At 38.6% G+C, this 20,947-nt stretch overlaps 2 protein-coding genes across 2 annotated transcripts in view; one reads left to right on the plus strand and one right to left on the minus strand.

The window, feature by feature from the left end:
* FGF2 (fibroblast growth factor 2) overlaps positions 1-4,376 on the plus strand; it is a 32,918-nt gene extending 28,542 nt beyond the window's left edge. The window contains exon 3 of the mRNA XM_067297690.1: positions 4,077-4,376. Coding sequence (XP_067153791.1) covers positions 4,077-4,262 — 186 coding nt within the window. The 3' untranslated portion in view covers positions 4,263-4,376. The remainder of the gene's footprint in view (positions 1-4,076) is intronic.
* A 125-nt stretch (positions 4,377-4,501) lies between these two features.
* Positions 4,502-20,858, minus strand: NUDT6 (nudix hydrolase 6; the record flags this gene model as incomplete). The annotated part of the gene is made up of 5 exons (XM_067297024.1): positions 4,502-5,147; positions 8,834-8,888; positions 14,705-14,760; positions 19,937-20,140; positions 20,726-20,858. Coding segments are annotated over 5 exons (840 nt in total), but the record flags the coding sequence as incomplete, so codon positions are not given.
* Between the last annotated feature and the right edge of the window lie 89 nt (positions 20,859-20,947).

A 20,947-nucleotide genomic window follows, 5' to 3' on the forward strand; every position in this document is an offset into this window, starting at 1 on the left:
AAATGGCAGGTTATCAGTGCAGCCAATCAGAACTTTCTGTTGGAAAATGCTGTTCTGACTAAAAATAGTTTTGCAGAAATGCATCTATTCCATCAGATTTTTAATGGAAAAACTGAAACATTTCATTTTTGATATGGCTACCATATTTCATTTTGACTTTTCAGTTTCATTTAGATAATAATAAAATGGTTTCACCTTATTGGATTAAACATTTTAGACTATTTCATTTTATAAAGAAATTTCTCAGCATTTCCCATGGGAGGAAGAATTGTATTTTTGACCAATCCTTACAATTCACAACAACTAATTTCTCATTAGCTATGATTGGAGAGGTTTCGTCAGACTGAAGGACTTTAAGGGAAATTTCTTTCTTTTGATATTATGGGTTAAAACTGTGATACAAGAATATTTGTGATACTAATCTTCATTTCCTGGCCCTGCCATAGTTATAAAAGGGTAAAAATGATCATATTTCTGAGGTCGTTATCCATCTGCTCTGGTAGGTACTGTTGCAGGTTAACGTTCCAGTTTTGGTTTTTAGTGTGAGCAAATATTACAGAGAACTTCGGTTGCTTTAGAAATTTTAATTCCTAATCTGAGTCAAAAATATCGAAACTTGTTAATTGACATAGTATGTGATATTAAGGCAGATGCAGTTTGCACTGCGGATGAATCAGTGGGTGGCTTTTGGCTGTGCAAATAAGGGAGGAAGAATTTTGTCTCAGGAAGTTGCTGCCTCTTTCAGTCAATTACTGTGTAGTGGGTGAATCACGACCGTGCATTCGGCAGCAGTTACGGGTTTGGCTACTGTAAGCGGTGGCACACAGCAGGCTGCTGTACGAGCTCAGCTGCGACCGGCATTGCTAATGTGCAAAACTCCTGCTTTCAGTGTTTGTTTTCACTTAGTTGCTCAGACTTCTCTTGGATGGAGCTCTTGCTTGGCAGTAGACAAAATATTTACTCGCAAAAGGCCAAGCTCTGCAGGCCGCGTTGGAGCCGCCTGGCAGTGCCCCTGGGAGGGAGCGCTGCTGAGCACGGGGCTGCAGCTGCAGCCCGAGCGCTGGCCGCTTGCTCGGCCTCTTCTGGGGAGCCCGATCGTTCGGGTGCTTCACGACGTGCTGTGCGATCTGTCGCTGCTGGATCACCGCTTCGAATGCAGCCGAGCCCAAGCGTGTTAAAAAGCACTGGCACGCAGCCGATGTGCGAACTTGCCTTTCATCTGTGCTTGGAGTCCTGCAGTGCCCCCCCGCTGTCACCGCTGCTGCACGGGGAGCTGCTTCCTTCCCCGGGGAAGCTGGAGTTGGGCCTAACAACCTGTTTATAAAGACTCTGTTTTCACCAGTTGTAGGTCTGATCTAATTTCCCTGCTGCATGATCAGACCGTGCTTTAATGGGCAGGGTGCATAGAGAAACCAGGTGGCTGCAGGATTCAGTTAGTGCTCTACCAGGTATCGCATCTGTGCCTGGTGCGAGTGTGGCGCGGGTAGTCTTGGGGCTCCTGGAAGTGCCGCCGTTTTGGGTGAGAGGAGAGAGCAAGGTGTTAGTCAGCTGTGATGATTTAAGAATTTGCTTTGCCAGAATTTCCAGTTTGGGCAATTGTACTGAACTTGCCTAAACTCTGAATTAACGTTAATTTTTGTTTTTAAATGCATCTTATACTGTTTCTGTGCCCTCTTAAGGCTGCTATAATCCATTTCAGACTTGGATCATTGTGGCCTGAGATGATGAATGCATCTGTTTTCACATTGCAAGAGTGAAAGGCATTAAAATATGATTTATCTTGAGAAAGACCATTTAAAATATGAATTATGAAAATTGTTAGTTTGATTTCTGCTATGTAAAATGTAAAAACATTAGTGATTTATAGAAATCAGAAATAGGTCACAGATTTTTTGTTAAAAGTTTTCTTAAGAAACCAGAATTCATATCTGAAAAGGGTGGAAATGAAGGAGCTGTGTTTTTATTGCCAAAACTTACATTTGAAGACTTAGGTTTGGAGGCAGATCACTATTCCAGACTGCATTTGACTGGCTTAATTGCTTGTAGCAACAGAAACTTGGCATATATAAGAAGTTATTTTTTTCTTGTATATTTTCACATATATTCCACATTTTAGTTCTAGCTGGATACTATACATACTTATGGATATTAACAGAAAATTGTGACAGAGCAGTCTACTTGTTTAGGCATTTCTTCACATTTCCCGTCTCCTCTCCAAGATTTTACATGCTTTTAATGACTAGCTTTTCTCCTCCTCTGGCCTTTGCGTAATTTTTTTTTAGGGTAAATGAGAATGACTGATTTGATGGATTGACAAATGCAGTATGTGAAAAGCAATCCCCCTCTGCCCCCCCCTAAATTACAGCTGGGATAAATTTCAGTTATCTTTTAGAAAACACTTTCTCTTCCTTAAAGTGTAGGTTCTGCAGTCAGGTTTGCAATTGTTGTCATTGTTAGAAAAATGTTAACGATTGCCAGGGGTTTGCTGTTCTGAATATGATGTGGGATAAATGCAGTTAAACATGGATAGGGATCCTCCTCCAGTAGCATGAGATCTTATTTGAAGTTGTTCATATGTCCTCTAATATTTATTGATATGGAGGAACCATGTGAATTTCTTGGTGATGAATTTCAGACAGTGAATAAACTTACCTGTTTTCTCTTGACTGAGAACAGCTATTAATACTGGTTAAATTGAACAGGTTTTAAGCCCCCAGGCAATAACAGCAATCCAACAGAATTTGTTGGTTAGATTCTGTTTTTAATTGCAGTAGATAATATCTTTCTTAAATGATCTCACTTATATGAATGGGATCATTTGAAAAGTAAGACTGTTTCTCTTCAGTGTGGTCACCCTGAGGGAGCAGAGTTTTCTTCTCTGTGCAGAGATAAGCAGAAGAAGGGATATCACACTGCCTGCCTTACTAGCAGCCTTCCCGTTTCAGGGGTTTGTATGCAGTCCAGTATCTTCCATCTGATGGTAACTTTACGCAGAGTGTAAGTGAAGACATCTACAGTAATTCCTTGTAATGCTCTCCCAGCCTGCAACCAGTTACAGCTTTGGGGCCTTCTCAGACAGGCTTCTACATATTTATTAAACCTCAGAGAATTTCTTTTCCATGAACTTGCCCAGAACTCACTTGAATCTATTTAAGCTGTGGGAAACTAACTTCCTATGGTGAGGACTTGCTCAGCTCAATTTTTACCTGTTGTGCGAAGAACCACCTTTTTTATTTGTAGGTGTGAAGACATGTTAACTCAGCCTAGGTGAAATAGTTTGAAGACTTACTTCCAGAAGTGGAATAATTCCACAGATGTACTAAACTGTAAAGCAGACTGGCTTCAAAACAGAAGCAGTGCCGTTCTGAGGAAGATTATTTACCATAGATGGGTGGAGTATATTTGCTTTCTGTGTGGAATATACCTGTTTGCTAGGTCCGATCTTTCCTTAAAATGGTTTAAAAAAATATTAAGTTGCGGGGGGGGGGGGGGGTGGAAACTTGAACAGAAACAGACTTGCTACTGTTTGTTTTAGAACAGTATAAATAAAGACTTGAATTGGCTTCAGGAAATTTAAACCTTACAATTAGAAAAGAATAGGCAAAGGCTGAAACTATGCCATACTATTTATCTAATTGATGAAATGGTTGGTTTGAAGGTGGCAAGGAAAGCACTCCCTTTTTTATATATCCTGCCTTTTTTTGATTAAATTGTAACTTAGGATAAGATGATAAAACTGGTGAGTATGGAAATCAGGATCTAGCATACTGGGTTCTTCATTTAATTGTTTGACTGCATTTCAGATAGGAACAAAGAATTATGTAGTGAAAACAAACTAGGATCTGCTTGGTCTGTGTTAAAGACAATAAATGAATCATAGCTAAAAACTTTTCTTCTTGTAGGTGCTTTTAACTATTTTAAAAATAACTATCTGTCTTTAAACACAAAATATTTTATGTGACTTTCTTAATACCGAATGTATTGCTAATTTTTGTTTGTGATAAGTTACTTCTGTGACTTTGAGGAATTGATTTGTTGTGATGGAATACCAATAATCCTTTTCTTTTTCCCTTTAGAAATGTGCAACAGAAGAATGTTTCTTTTTTGAGCGTTTGGAATCCAATAACTATAACACTTACCGGTCACGGAAATACTCTGATTGGTATGTGGCACTGAAAAGAACTGGACAGTACAAACCCGGACCAAAAACAGGACCTGGACAGAAAGCTATCCTTTTTCTTCCAATGTCTGCTAAAAGCTGATTTCCATGGTGGATTCTGAAAACATATGCCATACTACATTAACGAGGTAGTTCCCTACTCCTTTCCAAAGTAGCAAAAATACAAGCAATTATTTGCTGATATAACTACTTTTGCAGTTGTCAGATCAAAACATGAATGTTTCATACTGTTTTTATATTGCTCTTTAAACCTATTGTGCCAGTGCGTGTGGAGGTAAACTTACTTGGAAAATATATTGGATATTCAGGCTCAATAACACACCTGTTTTCTACTAGATATCTAGATAGAGCTGTTTTATTTACCTTACATTTGCTTTACAGAGTAAAGGAAAACTAATCTGATGCACACTTAGAGGAATATTTACCATTTAAAATAATTTATCTATTGCTTATTAAAAAATAGAGTGAATATTGACTTTCATCCTAAAAGTAGTCCATGAAAAAATTCAACATGGTCCAAATAACTTGACAGTAAACATTCTAAATTATTATTTAATCAAATGTGAAATTTGTTCCTATCCTGTAATATTTCTATAGGACTCAGGCAGCTCCCTGTGGTATAGTTTGTAGAACAGGCCTGCGTAAACAGCTGGAAACTCTTTCATGGTTATATCAATCTTATCAAACCCTTCTCGGTATCCATAACGTAACAGCTTAGCTACATTGCTGGTGATGGGAGTAGCGTGTTTTGTCCTGGCAAGCTCATCAAGGTCCATCCATTCGCACCTCAGGCATTCCTGCTGGCAGAAGCTGATGGTGAAGGAGGAAGGCTCCAGGCGACAGATGATGTACATATCTGACTTCCCAAAGGCTCCAGGGTGTCTGTGTTGCTGTCTAACGCTTAGGATGGACTTGAACTCAGACTTGATGCCAGTCTCTTCGAAAACCTCTCGAACTGCTGTGTCTCCTACGTGAAGAAAACAATTTTTACAAAACATCCAAGAATAGCCTAACACTTCTTAAACCTTTTGATCATGGAAAATTTCTGACGCAAAGCACTCTCTCTAATAAGCTTAATAAGCTGTTCAGAATGTAAAGCCTGTATGCTTCAACATAAGGATAAGCTCACTTTTTAGTCCCTGAACAAAACTAATTGCTGGGGGCTACTGTGCCTTTCTGGTATATATCCTACACAATGAGAAAAGTAGGAAACCTTCCATAATATGGATGGTTGGATGGTTGCTGGCTTCACTGACCTGTTAATGCAAGATAGCATAGCATTGCATCGGATTTTCAGTCCTTTGAATTTAGCTCCCTGCCACTCTCTTTGCCTCCATCTAGTTTTGGGTTCAGACCCTTTGCAGCTGAACACCTGCATGTATATCAGATCACTTGATCAAATCACTTAGTTTCGTGGCATTTTGCCATGATATGTGAAAACATGGGGGAAAATATTGTTTGCAGATAACGAAAGTTGGCCCCAAGGCTTTTTCAAAATGTACCTGAAATGTCTAGTGATAGTTCAAATGCCATAATACTAGTACAGCGTGGAGCCTGTTGTTGCAGAAGACATGCTCCATCCATATTGCACATGTACATTTTGTGTACAACAACTGATGTGTTACCTTTCTCATTACAAAAGTGGATACAAGCTCAAAGCTCTTGAGGGTCTGCGGACTGCAGTTAAAGCCAGAGAATTCCCATCTATCCAGTACTCTTCAAAACAGAAGATGTGCTTTTGAGTAATAGCTGAAGTTGAAGAGCCCAAACAAGATTTTTTGATATCCCACTTATTTCCCAAAATTCTGCAGTTGCTGTTAAATCATGACAAATTCTACTCACCTGGGGCAGTTACTAATAGGTAAAATATTAGGGTTTTTTTTTTTTTAAATCTTGGTAAGCTAATAGCTGTGTCTTGTCTGAGTGGTAAATGCATATAGCTGTTTTACAAAGTTTTCTGCTTCAATTAGTTCATTTTCTGTAGGGAATGAGAGTGTTGGCTTACTTCCAAAGGCAAAATATCTTTTACCAGACCCTGTAGAGATTCTCCTTCCTATACGAACCCACCATCTTAATGTCAGAGGTGAAAAAAAAAAAGACATTTTACATGTATTTTCAAATTGCTGAAAATAGTTTCAGGATATACAGTGGCTAGCAATATATAAACAGTGATCTATCCAGCAGAGATCAAACAACTGTATATTAATGGCCCTGATCCTGCACATACTTCTGCCTCAGCTCAGCTTTCATCTTGCAGTAGAACAATCTGTTTAAAGTTAACATTAGGCACATACAGAGGTGTTTGCAGGATTGGAGACCGTTGATATATGGTGCCTGCAGAACATTTATTACAGTTTTAATTAATGAAAAGGCTACTGCATGTGAGGGAGAAAATAACATAGGGGAATATACTCATTTACCATTCCTGATCCTTGGGGAAGACTGTGTCCTGTGTTGTCCAGAGAGAGGCCCCCGCAGTCCTCTTTCATGTAAGATAGTGGTTATGAAGCAAACTCCCCGAAGCAAGTGGTTTTATTATGAGGCAAGTGATTTTATTATTAGGCAAATGGCTGTATTACACAAAAGTGGTCAGAGAAGGTAAATGACTGAGATTATGAGGAATGCTGAGGCATGCCATGGTAAGAAAAATGAAACCGGGATTTTAATTAAGCTTTGAGCTTTGCTTTGAGATCAAGTGCCTTTTTCTGTTTCTCTTTTATTTAAATGTATATGTATATATATTTAAAAGATAATGACCAGTTAAACTAGAAGAAACAGTAAGGCTTGAGTTTAAAAAATATTCAAGCACAAAAATGTGTGTGCAATTTGATGCTTAAATCTGCATTTTGAAACTCTTGAAATTACTTGTGCAAATCGATTTGTTTTCATTAAAGTAGGCAGTCATGTATTTGGTCATTTTATATAATCACAGGCTCTTCAAGCAGTTTAATTGCACTCTGATATTTTTGAAATTTAGGCTCTTGAATGATTGTGAATTTATAACGCTTGATGTAAGTGATGAAAAAGTAAAATTAAGCTCTATTATATTTTATGCTTTACTAATTTATCTCTTCCTGTAATATTAAGATGTGATAGAGAAAATTGTAACTTTTATTATTACATTGTTTAGTAGTGGCATGAGGGGAGCTAAAGAGACTTATTTCTCCCCAGTTCATTCTTTCTTGATAGCTACATTCATGCTCTACTGAGCAACACCCATAATCTCACCTGTTATTTGAGGGATAGCCACTGGTTTACTCAGTAACAGCATTCCCCTAGTGAAGCTGTTGCCAGTGCTTGTCATTCTCCTCCCTCAGTATCAAAATTCCTCTGGTATCTCCTGCCCTAGATCCTCTCTCGCTCTCACTAATAATGAAAGGGAGCCTGGCTAGACAACAAACATAGCGTTCAGGATTCTTTAGCAAACGTGAATCCATCTCACTACATTGCATGTATTTGCATCGTCAGCCAAATAATTTGGACTTCTATCACTGTCTTTGAGCGAACAGAGCTAATTAAAATGTGATGAGTCATAACATGAGTCAGGAAAACTAAATCTCAACCATATCATGTAAACCAGAGAGCAGTTTCTCCATGTATTGAAATTATGAACTGGAATACAAGCCCTTCACACATTGTTGTAGGAAGATTGTTAGGGTAGTGTAGAGAAATTTCTAAGATATGAAACAGATTCGGGAAACCTGGGCTCGATACCAGCTTGCCAGAGCTTCCACATGGCTCTGGGCAATATTTTTTGAGCCCTACTTTACTTATCAGAAGAATGAACAATATCTCAATACTGATGTGGGGCTAAATTAATACAAGCAAATGTAACTTTTGAAACCAAGACTTACCTAATAACTGCAGCATATTTTAAGAATCACAAGCTGTGGATTGTAATTTTAGGGGGCTGAGATAGAAGGAGAAAAAGCACAATTTTCTATCTCTTCATACACACTTTTGTTCACCTTTGAAAATCATTGCAGCAATTGTATTCATCATCACCTGTGCTACGCTAGGTAGAAATAAAGGGTTTCCTCAAATCAACTTTGCTTTTTAATATAGAAGTGCCTTATGTCGCTAGTTGAAAGGAGGTGCCCACAAGACTCAGGCACTGTACTCATGCAGGTCCTGTGCCAAAGAACTCTTATTCTAAATAGATCAAATGGACAAAGGTGGAAAGAAGCAAGTGTATTTATTCCTGTTTTGCCCATAAAAATGCAGAGTTGGAAATTTTTGCTCAATACATCATTGAACTCAGCACCCTGGATTCCAGTGTGAGCTGAGAACTCTTTTATTTCCGTTTTTATTTTGATTATATACTGATTACCTTCGTCCTATGCACTTTTAGCTCATATTACAGCATATCCAACAAGCCTTGAAAAAAAAGGAAATTGGCTTTAAACCCTGCTTTAAGGAAAAATGTGGAAAAGTGTTAATGTTATAAATATAAAGCCTTTCTGCCCTGAATATGATGTTGCCCCATTAATCTTAAAGACATAGGATCATGTCACTTCATCTATTAACCGTTAATTCAAGGAAGTGATTAGTCATAGGAGTCATCTTACAGAAGCATGTTGGGTCATAATTATTTCAGTATTGTTAATGTCTTTATAATTCTATTGATGTCTGACCTATTATTCTAGGACTTACCAATGTCTTCGCCTGGATTAGAAAGGCCTCCTGGAAATTTCCATGCATTTACAGTCTGTGTTGGAGAAAAAAAATATTAATGAAGTATGCAATCTATGTTGTACTCTGTAATATGAAGGAGACAAGTGACACATGACCTTTCTGTTGAAGTTGCAGTATTATAATTACTCTTACAAATATCAGTAAGGCTTTAAATAGGAATTTCTTTGTTCTTACTAATGTGATGATCAAAGATATCTACAATCTGTATGAAATATTGGAACAAAACATCTACTGATTGAAAATACAAACTGTCTAACAATCACTAGACAAAGTTGCTGCTAGATAACTAGATAGAGTAGCTGGATATTAAAAAAAGCTGCTATAGTCTATATAGTCTTATATTTAATCACTGATGTATTCCACTTTCATGTTTTTGGCTTTTTATAAGTATAAATGTTTATATATTTAATCTTGCAAACAGATATTATGATTGTAGTATTGTTCTATACTGCACTGGCTTTAAGATGATTTTGTGTGTCTGTAATAACCATTTATTGTAACTTGTCATTTGTTTTTATGGAATACAAAAACTGAGGCCTTGTGTGTGATTTATATATAGAAACATTTATTGAATTGCAATAAAGTTCAGTAATTAAAACAGAATGTGAACTGCAGACTTGGTGTTGTAATTGATATTGGTAAAGGAGAGTCAGTTCCTGACCTCCTGTAAATACATGAAGGTTCGCAGATTTTACCTTTATGTCTATGCACTATGTACTGTTTATTTTTCCTTCCTTTCCATATTAAAAGTATATGTAGGAAGAAGTTAACCTTCAACTAGAGACTAATGCAGAAAAAACTTATGCTCTGGCAAAAAAAAAGGTAGCTTTTCTTGTACATGTAGCATAGAGAGAGCAGTTGTGCACTTTCCAGTGATTTGAAACCCCACTGATTACATTGGAAAATGGCTTTTCTGGGCACTCTTAAAGGTCTTGGATAGGAATTTAGAGTAATAGATTAAAAATACTGCAAATGGAAAATACATATATTTGTCTCTTGGCTTTCAGATTTGTTTTCAGTTCCTGGAAATCTTTCTTTGAGTGCTATGAAATTGTCCTTTTTCATGATACAACCCCAACAGCTCTAAAAATTCCACTAGCTCACATTAAGCTGCATAAAAACCTGATTTTTCAAGCTTTCAAAACATCATTTGTTTCTATAAGAGAGTCACTATTTCAGGGAAACTGTGTATTTGGGGGGGGTGAGGGAGGAAAAGTGGTGGAACAGACATTGGGAAACAGTTACCTGAGTCAATTTGCTTGCACTATTTTATTTGCTCGCTGCACAAGAAATGTATGGATATTCATACACTTCAGTTTTTATACTTAGTATTATGCAGTCAATAAATAAACGCTCTAGGGATGAGAGTTGAATATAATCAAAAAATTTTTTTTCCTCTCTCCTTTTCCTTCATTCATTATGCTAAGTATCAGTTTTGTTCTGGAAAGGTTAAGCTGAAATAGTTGACCTGGAATATAACCAGCTCACTTTTCAGAATAAACTGAGGGGAAGAGTGGTGCTGTGCTTAGTCCTCTATGTTTTAGGGCCTGAGGCTAAGCAAGTAGTGTCTGGTGAGTATGGAACTGGACCTAGAGCCTTAATAGATCATCTGGTGTCTCAATGTGAAACTGGATCAAGGTATGTGTACTTAGCATGGCTGTGGGTGAGCTTTAACATAAACACAAGGTAGGAAGTTAAACCTTAAAGCCTACATTACCTCATGGGCTTAGGAAACTACAGTAAGTCCTTCTAAATATACAGAATGTGCAATTTCTCTTTTTATTTTTTTGAGAACTGAGTATTTAAGATATATTTACTAAAAGGTAAGCATGCCATTCTTCACTTTTACACACACACGAATTATAAGGAAAAAAATGCAGTATTTCTAAAGTTTACTATTGCCTGTAAGATCTCTTCTGTTCGTAGAGACTCTCCTCTACAGTTTGAACCATTTTTGGAGCCTATATGTTGCATGCTATATTTATGCATTAATTGGTAATTACTGAACGCAAGTCTGAAAACCCTGCTATAAAGAAGTCCTTGAAGTTTTTTGCTCTACACTAAGTAAAACTATGAAGTCAGTACTTTAAGGGAGCAAGAAAGGGGTGCCTCTCTTTCTCTGAATTCTTGCATTACAAATTCAACATGTGGTATGATTGAACCTGTCTATGAAAGCAGTCTTTCATTGAAGTTCTTTAACTGTGCTATAGTTACTAGTGAGCTGAAGTAGTAGTTTGGTTTCTAAGAATAAGTCTGTTAGTATTTATTTCAGGAAAGGCAGAAAAATATGGCTAGTGAGATTCTGGTTTAAATGTAACTATATGAACTGGAAATGATGCATCCAATTATACTTAGTTAGCATGTATAAATTTTGATTGTTTCCAGGTTATAATTGCAAGTGTCCTCATCGTACTGGAGAGACTTCTATTTCATTTCCAGAAGTTTATTCATTTACTCAAAGCATATGGAGGATGTGTACTTTAATTGAAGTCATTTACTGTCTTGAACTCAAAAGAGATAATGGAATGGTGCATGCAACTGCTAATGAGCAAGTGCTAGTGAGCTTTCTGCACTTGCTGTATTGAAACCTTGGTTAGCTTGATAGAGCCTGGAAGACGCTCCCAGTGATGGATGTTTGGTTACCTCAAACCACATCACACAACCCACCATCACCACACTAATTCTCCAGTTTGGCATCCTCTGTAGTGAGGTCAAGCACTTCAGTCTGTGAGCGTTTAATGATCTCTACACCTGCTTTACAAAGGTGGTCTCTCCAGGTCATGGTCAACCACATCATTGCTTATTTAAAGCCACAGATATGCCTGGAATTTCCAAAACCAAACAAAACCAGAATCCTTCTCCCAAAATCTGGTTACAGCCATGGGGGTTTTCCAGAGGTCTGCATGGATCCAAACACAAAATCAGTGAATCTTTCAGGTCAGTTACAGGAGAAAAGAGAAAACTTGAAGCAGAAGGGATACTTGGTGATGAAGCCAATGTAAGAAACATATTGTGTATTTTGGGATCTGTTCTAACATATTTCATGTGAGAGAGGAGGAACAGAGTGGAGCTCTCCTTGTTGGAAGAATAAACTGGGGAATGTACAAAGGTGGTGAGTGCTTTAAAGGATCTTCATAATTTTCAGGGGAATGGCAACCAAACACTCATCATCATCATCAATGAAATTATTTTGAGGAATTAGGTATCCTTTTATACAGGTGTTCTAGTGTTAAGAATACTGCAACTGTTTTTTTCCTCCAGGACAATGTTGCATAACGTTCTTCCCCACTTTGTTGCTCTTTGGGGATTTCTGTTTGAAACAGTTTTCATCACACTCAAATTTGCATAGACTTTTGTTTCCTTTGAGATAGCAGAAGTTTTCTGTGAATAAAGTTGTACCTGGAAACTCTGTGGCAAGAGATGCTGCAATTACCAGATGCAATTTAGAAGCAGTATAGTGCTTCCTTAAGATGTGATTTACTCTTTAACCAGAATGAAAACAGTTTGACTCAGCACTTTTTCAGTGATTGAACTTTTTTGTTTTCTGAATGAACTGTGTTCTCTCTCCTTTATAGAAGATTATTTGCTGTCATTGTCTAGTAGCTTGGAAGGCAGGCAACTCTATATGAGGCAACTGTGTTATTCTCAGACCTGCTTCTGGATGTAAACTTGTTTGTGTTGAAGCTGTGCTTGCACAGTCCAGTTAACTGTCTGAAATCCACTTGGAAAGTTGAATAAAGTGATTTTTTTTTTTTTTGAGAAACACGCTATTATTTAAAAACAGGTAAATAGAGGAAGAGATCTGTCCTGAACCTGAAAAAATACACTGGAGTAATTTCATAGTGTTCATGTGCTTTAAAAAAACACAGAATTACTTAAGTGGCTCTTTTAAAATGCTATCATGGTGCTTGTTTGTTATAATCCTATTCTAAAATAGTACAGATTATAAGCAGGGTTACATACTTTCAGTCTGCTAGTACTGTTTATTGATATTACTGTTTAAAATACTTAACAGTCTGCTAGTACTGTTTATTGATATTACTGTTTAAAATACTTAAATATTTGGCTGCTTTTTTAAACTCCTAGGTTGCTTTCTTAAATAGTCAAGTCTAGGCTGCACTTCTCCTAAAGGGATAGAACATCTCTTGCCTTTAACTAGTGATGCCAGTGATCTCTCGGGGCTGCTACCCTGCAGGCGGCGGGTGTGCAGGCCTGCCCCAGTGGAGCGGAACTGCCGCTCCCACCCAGCTCCGGCTGTGGCCGGAGACCCAGCTGAGCCGTCCCCTAGTGCCCATCCTCCAGCTCCCAGCATGAGCACATCCAGGCGTTTGCTCAGCAGGCACTGAACCGGGAACACTGATGCTGGGTTCCCTCACCATGAGGAGGGCCTTCTACAGTGTGGTTGGAGGAAAAGCTGGCAGTGAAATGATTATTTCTGCTTTTTTATCTAGTGTCTATATAACGTGAAATGCATAAATGGTGAGGGAAGCAAGAACTGGGAAGTTTTCCTCTGTTCAGCTGAGTTTCTGACCTAAGGCATCAGAATCTCTCATCTTCTGCCCTCTCAGATTTTGGATTACTTTTTGAATAGTGGCCAAGTTTCACTAGGAAGGAACACAGGCTCTGTGGACTGCAGGCATCTAACCAACTTTCGCATTTTGCTCAGACCAGGTCTGAGAAGCTATGCATTGTAGCACCTTACCTGCTATAAATCCTTCTGCAGGATTTAACCTTAGGAGCTTTTTAGGCCTTAAGGGCAGTCCACCTTTAAGGCCTCTGGTTCACAGCCCAAGGAATTTGTTTTACAGTACTATCCAGCCATACTGCATGACACACTGATTTTGAAGGAAGTTAAATTACAGGTGCTTTAACTGGAGCTCTGCTATTTTAAATCATGTCTGTTTGTCAAATGTGCTTAGCAGGATGTTTAAGTGTTGCCAACTGTATGTCTTTAAAGACTCCTTTTTCAAATTCTACAGCAATTTGTATCAATTCTCTAAGTATCTCATGCACTGGATATATCAGTATGCAATATTTCATTCAGACAGGACATGTATATTCTACACAAAAAGAGCAAGGAATGGAGCAGTGGAAGAGATACTTTAATTTTACTAAGCTTTCTTTACATAAAGCAGAATACCTCTGGTGGATAATCAGTTTCCTTCAGTTTCTTATTAAAACATTACATAATGTTGCATAAGAACATCTGTATTTTACACCTATTTAGAATTTGTCAATGTATGTAATTCAGGATTTGTAAATCAGACTTTTTGTTTGTTTGGGCAGCTAAATGCAACCATTGAGAGTAACTACTACATTACATAAGCTTGTCTTTGTTCTCTCCTGCTTTTTTATCTATTGCAATTTTAATTATCATTAAAAAAATTAAAACTAAAATCTGACAAGGAAAAATGCAATACAAACGTTATCATGTTTGTGGGCCTTAGCTGAAATTAAGGCCCAGCTGAGATGGATGAAAGATGAAATCTGTGTAAAATATCAAGGCTTTTACCATTTTTTATCCTTTTAATTTGATATAATGCCCTCTTGTAAGCAGTCATGAAGCAATATGTCATTCCACTCTGCTGATTCAGTCAGTCACTGATTGTAATTAACAACAAAGCCATCTATTTTCAAAGTCTATCATTTATTTTTTTCTTCAAATGCAGATACGACAATCTGTTGACAGACATGTTCCAAAATACTACTGAAAGGAAGTAACTTTTAACTATGGACTGAAATGAAAGTGAGAAGATCTTTGTTTTATACTACAGAGTAAGATCAGCTAAATGAACTTCTCTGTATTTTAGAATTTTAAAGCAGACTTACCCTATTTCTGTCTTGTACGACCAACACCTTTCCAGTGCTTTCATCTAAAACAGCACCTATTAGAGAGATAATATTGAAAAAGATTAAAGTGTTTCGGACAATTATCTTCAAACTCATAATTTAGTATGTTTCAATAAAGCGAGATAAACTCTAATGTTACTCAGTTTACAGTTAGCAAGATTTGTCTGCATGTATCATAAAGTGGTTTGTCAGTGAAAAACTGATATGCAGTACAATACAAAAAAAAATCCTGTATAAAAATCCAAACTTAGCAGCACTAAGATAAATGCTTCACAAATTTAAATTCCAGATTAGACAAGAAATGAGATGAATATTTTGCATGTGTTAGTATTATCAAAACTAGAGAATGCAAGCTCAAGATCTCTTCCAAACAATCTAGCAAAGCTTTTTTCTTCAGTGGAGACCTGCCTGTAAGCTTGCTCAAAACCCAGAAATTTTTCCAAAGATGTTGGCTGAGTAACCATGATGGGTGAGAACTTTTCTCCACTGAAATTCATGACGAAACCCCCCACTGTTGCAGTGAAGTGTTGAGTGCTTTCTGGTTAATAACACACAAGGTTTAGCACTTGCGATGGGCTGATGGTACTGATCATGAAAACATTCCATCAGTTGACTTATCTATGAATTCGTACTGTGCTATTCAGCTAACAATTTCTGATAACAAATGCATAGTATTTTGAGTCAACTTGCTGATCAAAAAGTATTGCTCCCACGTGGAGAAGTGACACTTTCACTTGATTCAAGAAAAAAATATCAGGATGCATGACTGAGAAATTCAGTCTTTCATTGTGTCACAGAGCTCACAGCCTATTAATTTCTCCCACAGACTGCAGGTTTTCTTATTTTTAAAACCCAAGCACTCTCACATCTATTCATCATGTCACACTCAGTAGTCATACTTTAAAAATATTTTCCCTTTAAAACAGGCATTTTGTCAGATTTTAAATTTATGTGCTATGGTGAGCAGAATGAGAACATCATTGGTACAATTTACCAGGCTCTTTTCCACATCAGTCTTGCATGGGTTTCAAATTAGTAGGTAACTATAAAGAAATGCTGCTATCACTTTCTAGCAGGAGGAAGAGTCTGTGGATAGATCTGTGATGATAAACACATTAAAAGTACTATGGAGAAATATTTCCACAGAAGGGAAATATTAAGGAATGAGTGTCCAGCTTAAAAACATCCGTTTCTTTTTAATAACGCATGGTAGACTTATGTGTAGGAGGAATATTTAAAAGAAGAAATACCAATCTTCATTCAAGATATGTCAAAGGACATGTTTTAAGTAGGTAGTCACATATCTGCCTCCTCGTGGCTTGTGACTTTTATGACCTCATTCTTCCTGTAAATATTTAGCAGGGTTCTGGTTCAAGTACTGTACTGATTGAGAAAAAAGAAAGCAGAAGGAACTTTGATGCATGCTGTGATTACAGGGATTATTTTCTAGAAAAGCCATTTTTCAGTCAAATGGTCTTCTGAGACCAGAGAGGGTTGCTGAAGAAAGGAAACTGCTGTCTGAATCAAGTAGAATTCTCTCCTTTGTTCCCAAGAAATTGATGCCTGTGAATGTAATTTTTGGCAGTGAATTTTTATGTGAGGTGTCCAGAAACTGTGATAGATGATACTTAAATCAAAAGCAAGAAGAAAGGAAAAATACTAACGAGATTTGTCGTCTAGTCTCCTTTTCCCTGGTGTAACTCAGGAACCACTCTGCTAAGGCTTGCTGGGCCACACCTGTTTAGCATCACTGAGATCACAGTTTGGCTGTGCACTCTGAACTGTGGTTTTAAAGACGCTCACTCTTGGTACAAATGTGATAACTACAGCTTTAAATCATCCCACCCCAGGATGACTTTCTGGAAAGGTTTACACTTGTAGCCTAACCAAGCAATCACAACGCTGCTTTGTTCAAATGTTCTCTTTTTGGAAATGGATTTTAAAAAATTTTTTTTAAAGTCCCTTAGATAACCAATAATGGAGAAGAAAAATATCTACTCTCTACTTATTCCATTTATAATTGATCTAAACATGTATGAAAAATATGTTCAGAGTTGAAGAGCACTCATAATGCATGTGTACATGGGTGCAACCATGACTGCTTACATTGTAAACATCACCAGGCAGGAATAGGCATTGCTTTGTAAAAAACTTTTGATTTCTTGGACAGTCACAACCTGTCTAACTTCTTGTTCTTGTGCAGACTAGTTTGACATTTGTACAGCTGCTGTTTTTTACACATCTTCATAAGAAACAGGACTTGCCAAGGCTGATGCTCATGTGTGTGCATGGACCCTTGTCTCACTTCAAGGGCTTTCTTTCAACAATCAGATTAAGGTAGGAAACAATGAAAATAATACCTATGTTGTAAGGCAAATACTGCACAGGAGGGAGAGGAGAATGGCTTTTAACTTTTTTCCTCTCAGGTACACTGTTACGTGGCATATTTACAAACGTGTCACTTTCTGGATGGCAGACCACTGCCTCCTAAGAGGTGGAGAACGTTGAAACTGCTTTTCAAAAATATCTCAGTCATTTCATACATCAGAAACTTTCCTGTGCCTTTACATATATGGAAAATCCTGCTGCCTACAAAAGGATGCAGTAAGTTAGTTGGAAGATACATCACACATTCCACTATTTTTAAACAATAATGGCCAAGCCCTACGAGTAACATTTGCTACTTGCTCTGCTTGGCGACTCTGATCTAGTCTGGCAAAACATGACCTGGCCTTGCTTATTCACACCTTTGTCATCACTTGGCTGCACAACGGTAATGCAGCAACCCTGGAGGTGCAACCTTCACTGCATGGGAAACACCAGACAGTACAAAAAAACAGCATCTGGTCTACTTAGCAATGCAGGCTAGCTACCTGTTGTCTGCTCTCTGTGTCGGCTTCCTACAGACTATCAAACCACTCTTGGGGTCTCAGTTTTCTATTTTCAGGATGCTCAAGGGATGAAGTCCTGTATGTAACTGACTGCCCACAGCTTTGAGATGAAGGCTCTCATCAGCAAATTTGCTCCTCTATTGCAGAAACTCTCTAAAATGCAAAAAAAAATTTTTTTTGTGCAGGAAATACAAATGTCTGGGGGTTTGGCAATACACATTTATTACATTTAAATAATTATATTAAATTATTTAATATCTACCTAAATTTAGTTAAACCCTCCCACTACTTAGTCTCTGCTCTTGAGCTAGAAAGATAATGGAATAAACCTATGTCAGATGGTGTCTACACTGCTTAGTGTATTGTTCGAACATGTTCCATATCCACTGGTGGTATGTGAAACGCAGTAAAATAATATTGCAGTCATTATTTCACATGCAGAAATCTGTTTGTTTACATGACTAAATGCCTTCCTGATCTCTTCATCTCTGTTAAAAAAAATTCCCACTGATAAATAAAACAAAAACATATTAGCTTGAAAAGTGGTAGCAGAGAGTACCTACATTATGCATTGTATAATTTTTAAATCTGTGCAATGAATTATGAAATCAATATATCCCCATTTATGAAACTGCTTCTTTCCTTAAAAGCTTGTTTCTATTTGCATAGGGTGTTTATCTGAAAAGTGTTTATCTCAAAAGTACAATAGCAAATGATGTTTTGAAAGTAAATCTTTCATATTTGTATTTATATGAAAGTTTTCAAAGTTACAATTTTCCTACATTCTCTGAAGTCCTTTGTTACAGTCATTACAACACTTCTATTAAATCATTTTCTTTTAAAACACACTTTCAGCTATGCAAAACCTGCTTAAGAAAAATCCCCTTTCAGTCAGTTCTGTTTTCTCAAATATTCAAGTTATAACCATAAGGAGTAATGCTGTGCTTTTGCTAGGGGAGTGCATTGTCTTACTCGAGTTTAATGCCACATATTTTAATGGTGAGGTTTTCATACCTCAGGAAAACATGCTCAAACATGTTCACTGAAAAAACCCAAGCCTGTCTTGAGCTTCTATGCTGCCCTCTGCTGGTTTTCTAACTGAAAACTCCTACTAACAACAATATTAATTAAAGGCTTTGGTTTTCGAAAACGTATTTTCACCAGACTCATTGCTACAACGAATAATCCTGCTCTTGTGAGTCCTTTCTAACTAGAATTTGCAAAGAGTTCCTTAAAACCACACGGTGATGAATTAACAGCCCTTCCAGCCAAGGACAAACAACTCAAGCTTGTCATGAGAGGGATTTGCTGTCACTGTCATAACTGTTGAATGTTACAGCTTTTATCAGAATGGAAAGAGTCCAAATCAACCGCCAGATTACAGGCAGTTACTGAGTGATGGGACAGGCAGTGGCAATTCTGATGGAAGACTCCTGAGAGAGAATGCAAAAATACTTAAATCTGGTGGAGCTGAGATCCAGATGATTGTATTTTTGGCTCACTGTTGGTTCCTCATACTCTGCTGTATAAAACAATGGGAAACTGTCTTCTCTAGTTCCTTGGGAACTGCCTTAGCTTTTAGAGCAACTCCTTTCCAGCTTTGGTTGTGGAAGGTCTTGATGGATAAGAGCATGGGTGTCCAGCGGTACATTTGTAAAATATACTTGTTTGGGACGTGGACTTTAAATGCAGAAGAGCTTTTTAAATTTAGAGGAGCTTTTGAACTGTTGTAATTTATGCTAATAGTTGAGTGAGCTCCTGAACAATTTCCATTGGTTAAAGTTTGCCCCATTTGCAGACCCTAACCTGAGCACTGTTTAGGCAGATGCCTATATTAAACATCTACAGTCAAGGACTGATAACATTTGAATGGAGATGCAATTTTTTTTAAACAAATTCATAGTTGCTTTTCTGTTTCTAAAAATACACTGCTGTAACCCTGAAATTCCACCTCTCTAACCTGCAAAGTGAAAGGCAGGATATGTCTCTCAAAATGATAAATAAAAACAACAGTCCTGAGGGAAGGTGAATTTTTAAAGCTTCAGGACATTTTCTTCTCCCAGAGGTGTTTACAAGTTTCTCAAACTGGAATACTGATGTCTCTCTTTATTGGCTTGTTTTTAGCAAAACACACAGTTTGTCCTACCAGCTCATTCATGAATGGCACACTACGCTTTAGAAAGTTGTCCAAGCCAACTTTGACGTGTTTGTTGTGTAAAAGCCTGGCTGATTTCCTGTTGAACCTGGTCCTAAACAATCACAAGTCTTTTCATACACACTGTATAATTCATTTTGGAACTAAAATAATTTTGGAACTAACCTGCAACTCCTATTTGATGCGTGGCATACCCTGGTAACCTGCTGGGCCCTTCTCCTAGCCACAGTGTCAGCGTGGAGGAGTCTGATTCGGCATGGTGAAAAGTAAAGCCTTGCGCAGCAGCTGTAGCTATAAGTCTGCTTTGGAGGATGGGAACATGCAGCCAGACAGCTATCCTGCCCTCCTCTCGCCACTGCTTAACCGAATCTGAAAGAAAGAGCGATAGGGAGCTGCTCACGCTATCTCAAAGGCAACTCAAGATGAAGGTAAAAGCTGTTGTCACTTGATGACCTCCTTTCCCCTTGCTCCTGCTTTTTTTGGGCCTTGAAGGGCATAATAGCAGATGAACGTGTGTTAATTGTGGCTGTCAGAAGACTGACCCTTATGATCTTTCCTAAAGCCAGGCACATGAAAGTCTGCACTTGGACCTCTTTGGCTGCAGGGTTGAACAATCATACGTGGAAAAAAAGTGTGTCAATATCAATAGGAGGGAAGGCAGTGCTGCCAGCTCAACGTTTGAGTTTTCCTTAGTATAATCAGGCTATGACAGGTAAAAAGATGCACTTTTCCTCTGTCATTGCTGCTCACAGGGAGCATGGGGAAACCAATCTACGCGCTGCCCACCGCGCTACCTTTACTGAAAGGCTCTGATTATCGCCTGAGGGCTTTGTGCCACGAGTGACAGAGCGCCGCGCTCCTCTTCCAGCGGCCCCCTCGGGCCGTAGCGGCCCGCGGCCCCCCGAGGGCAGCCCGGGCCCCGCCGCCGCTGCCGCCGCCGCCGCCGCCACTTGCCCTGCAGCCACCGCCCGAAGGCGGCCGGGCCCGGCCCGCGGCGGCCGCGCAGCTCCGCCAGGTCCACGCTCACCCCGCCGAACCGGTCCGCCCGCGCCCGCGGCCCCGCCAAGGCCCCGCGCAGCGCCCGCCAAGGCCCCGGCCCCGGCCCCGGCCCCGGCCGCGGCGGCACCGGCCGCGGCAGCAGCGCCCGCAGCCGCGGCGCCCGCCCCAGCCCCGCCA

This window comes from Apteryx mantelli, chromosome 5 (genome assembly GCF_036417845.1).
Source record: "Apteryx mantelli isolate bAptMan1 chromosome 5, bAptMan1.hap1, whole genome shotgun sequence".
In the NCBI taxonomy this organism is placed as follows: Eukaryota; Metazoa; Chordata; class Aves; order Apterygiformes; family Apterygidae; genus Apteryx; species Apteryx mantelli.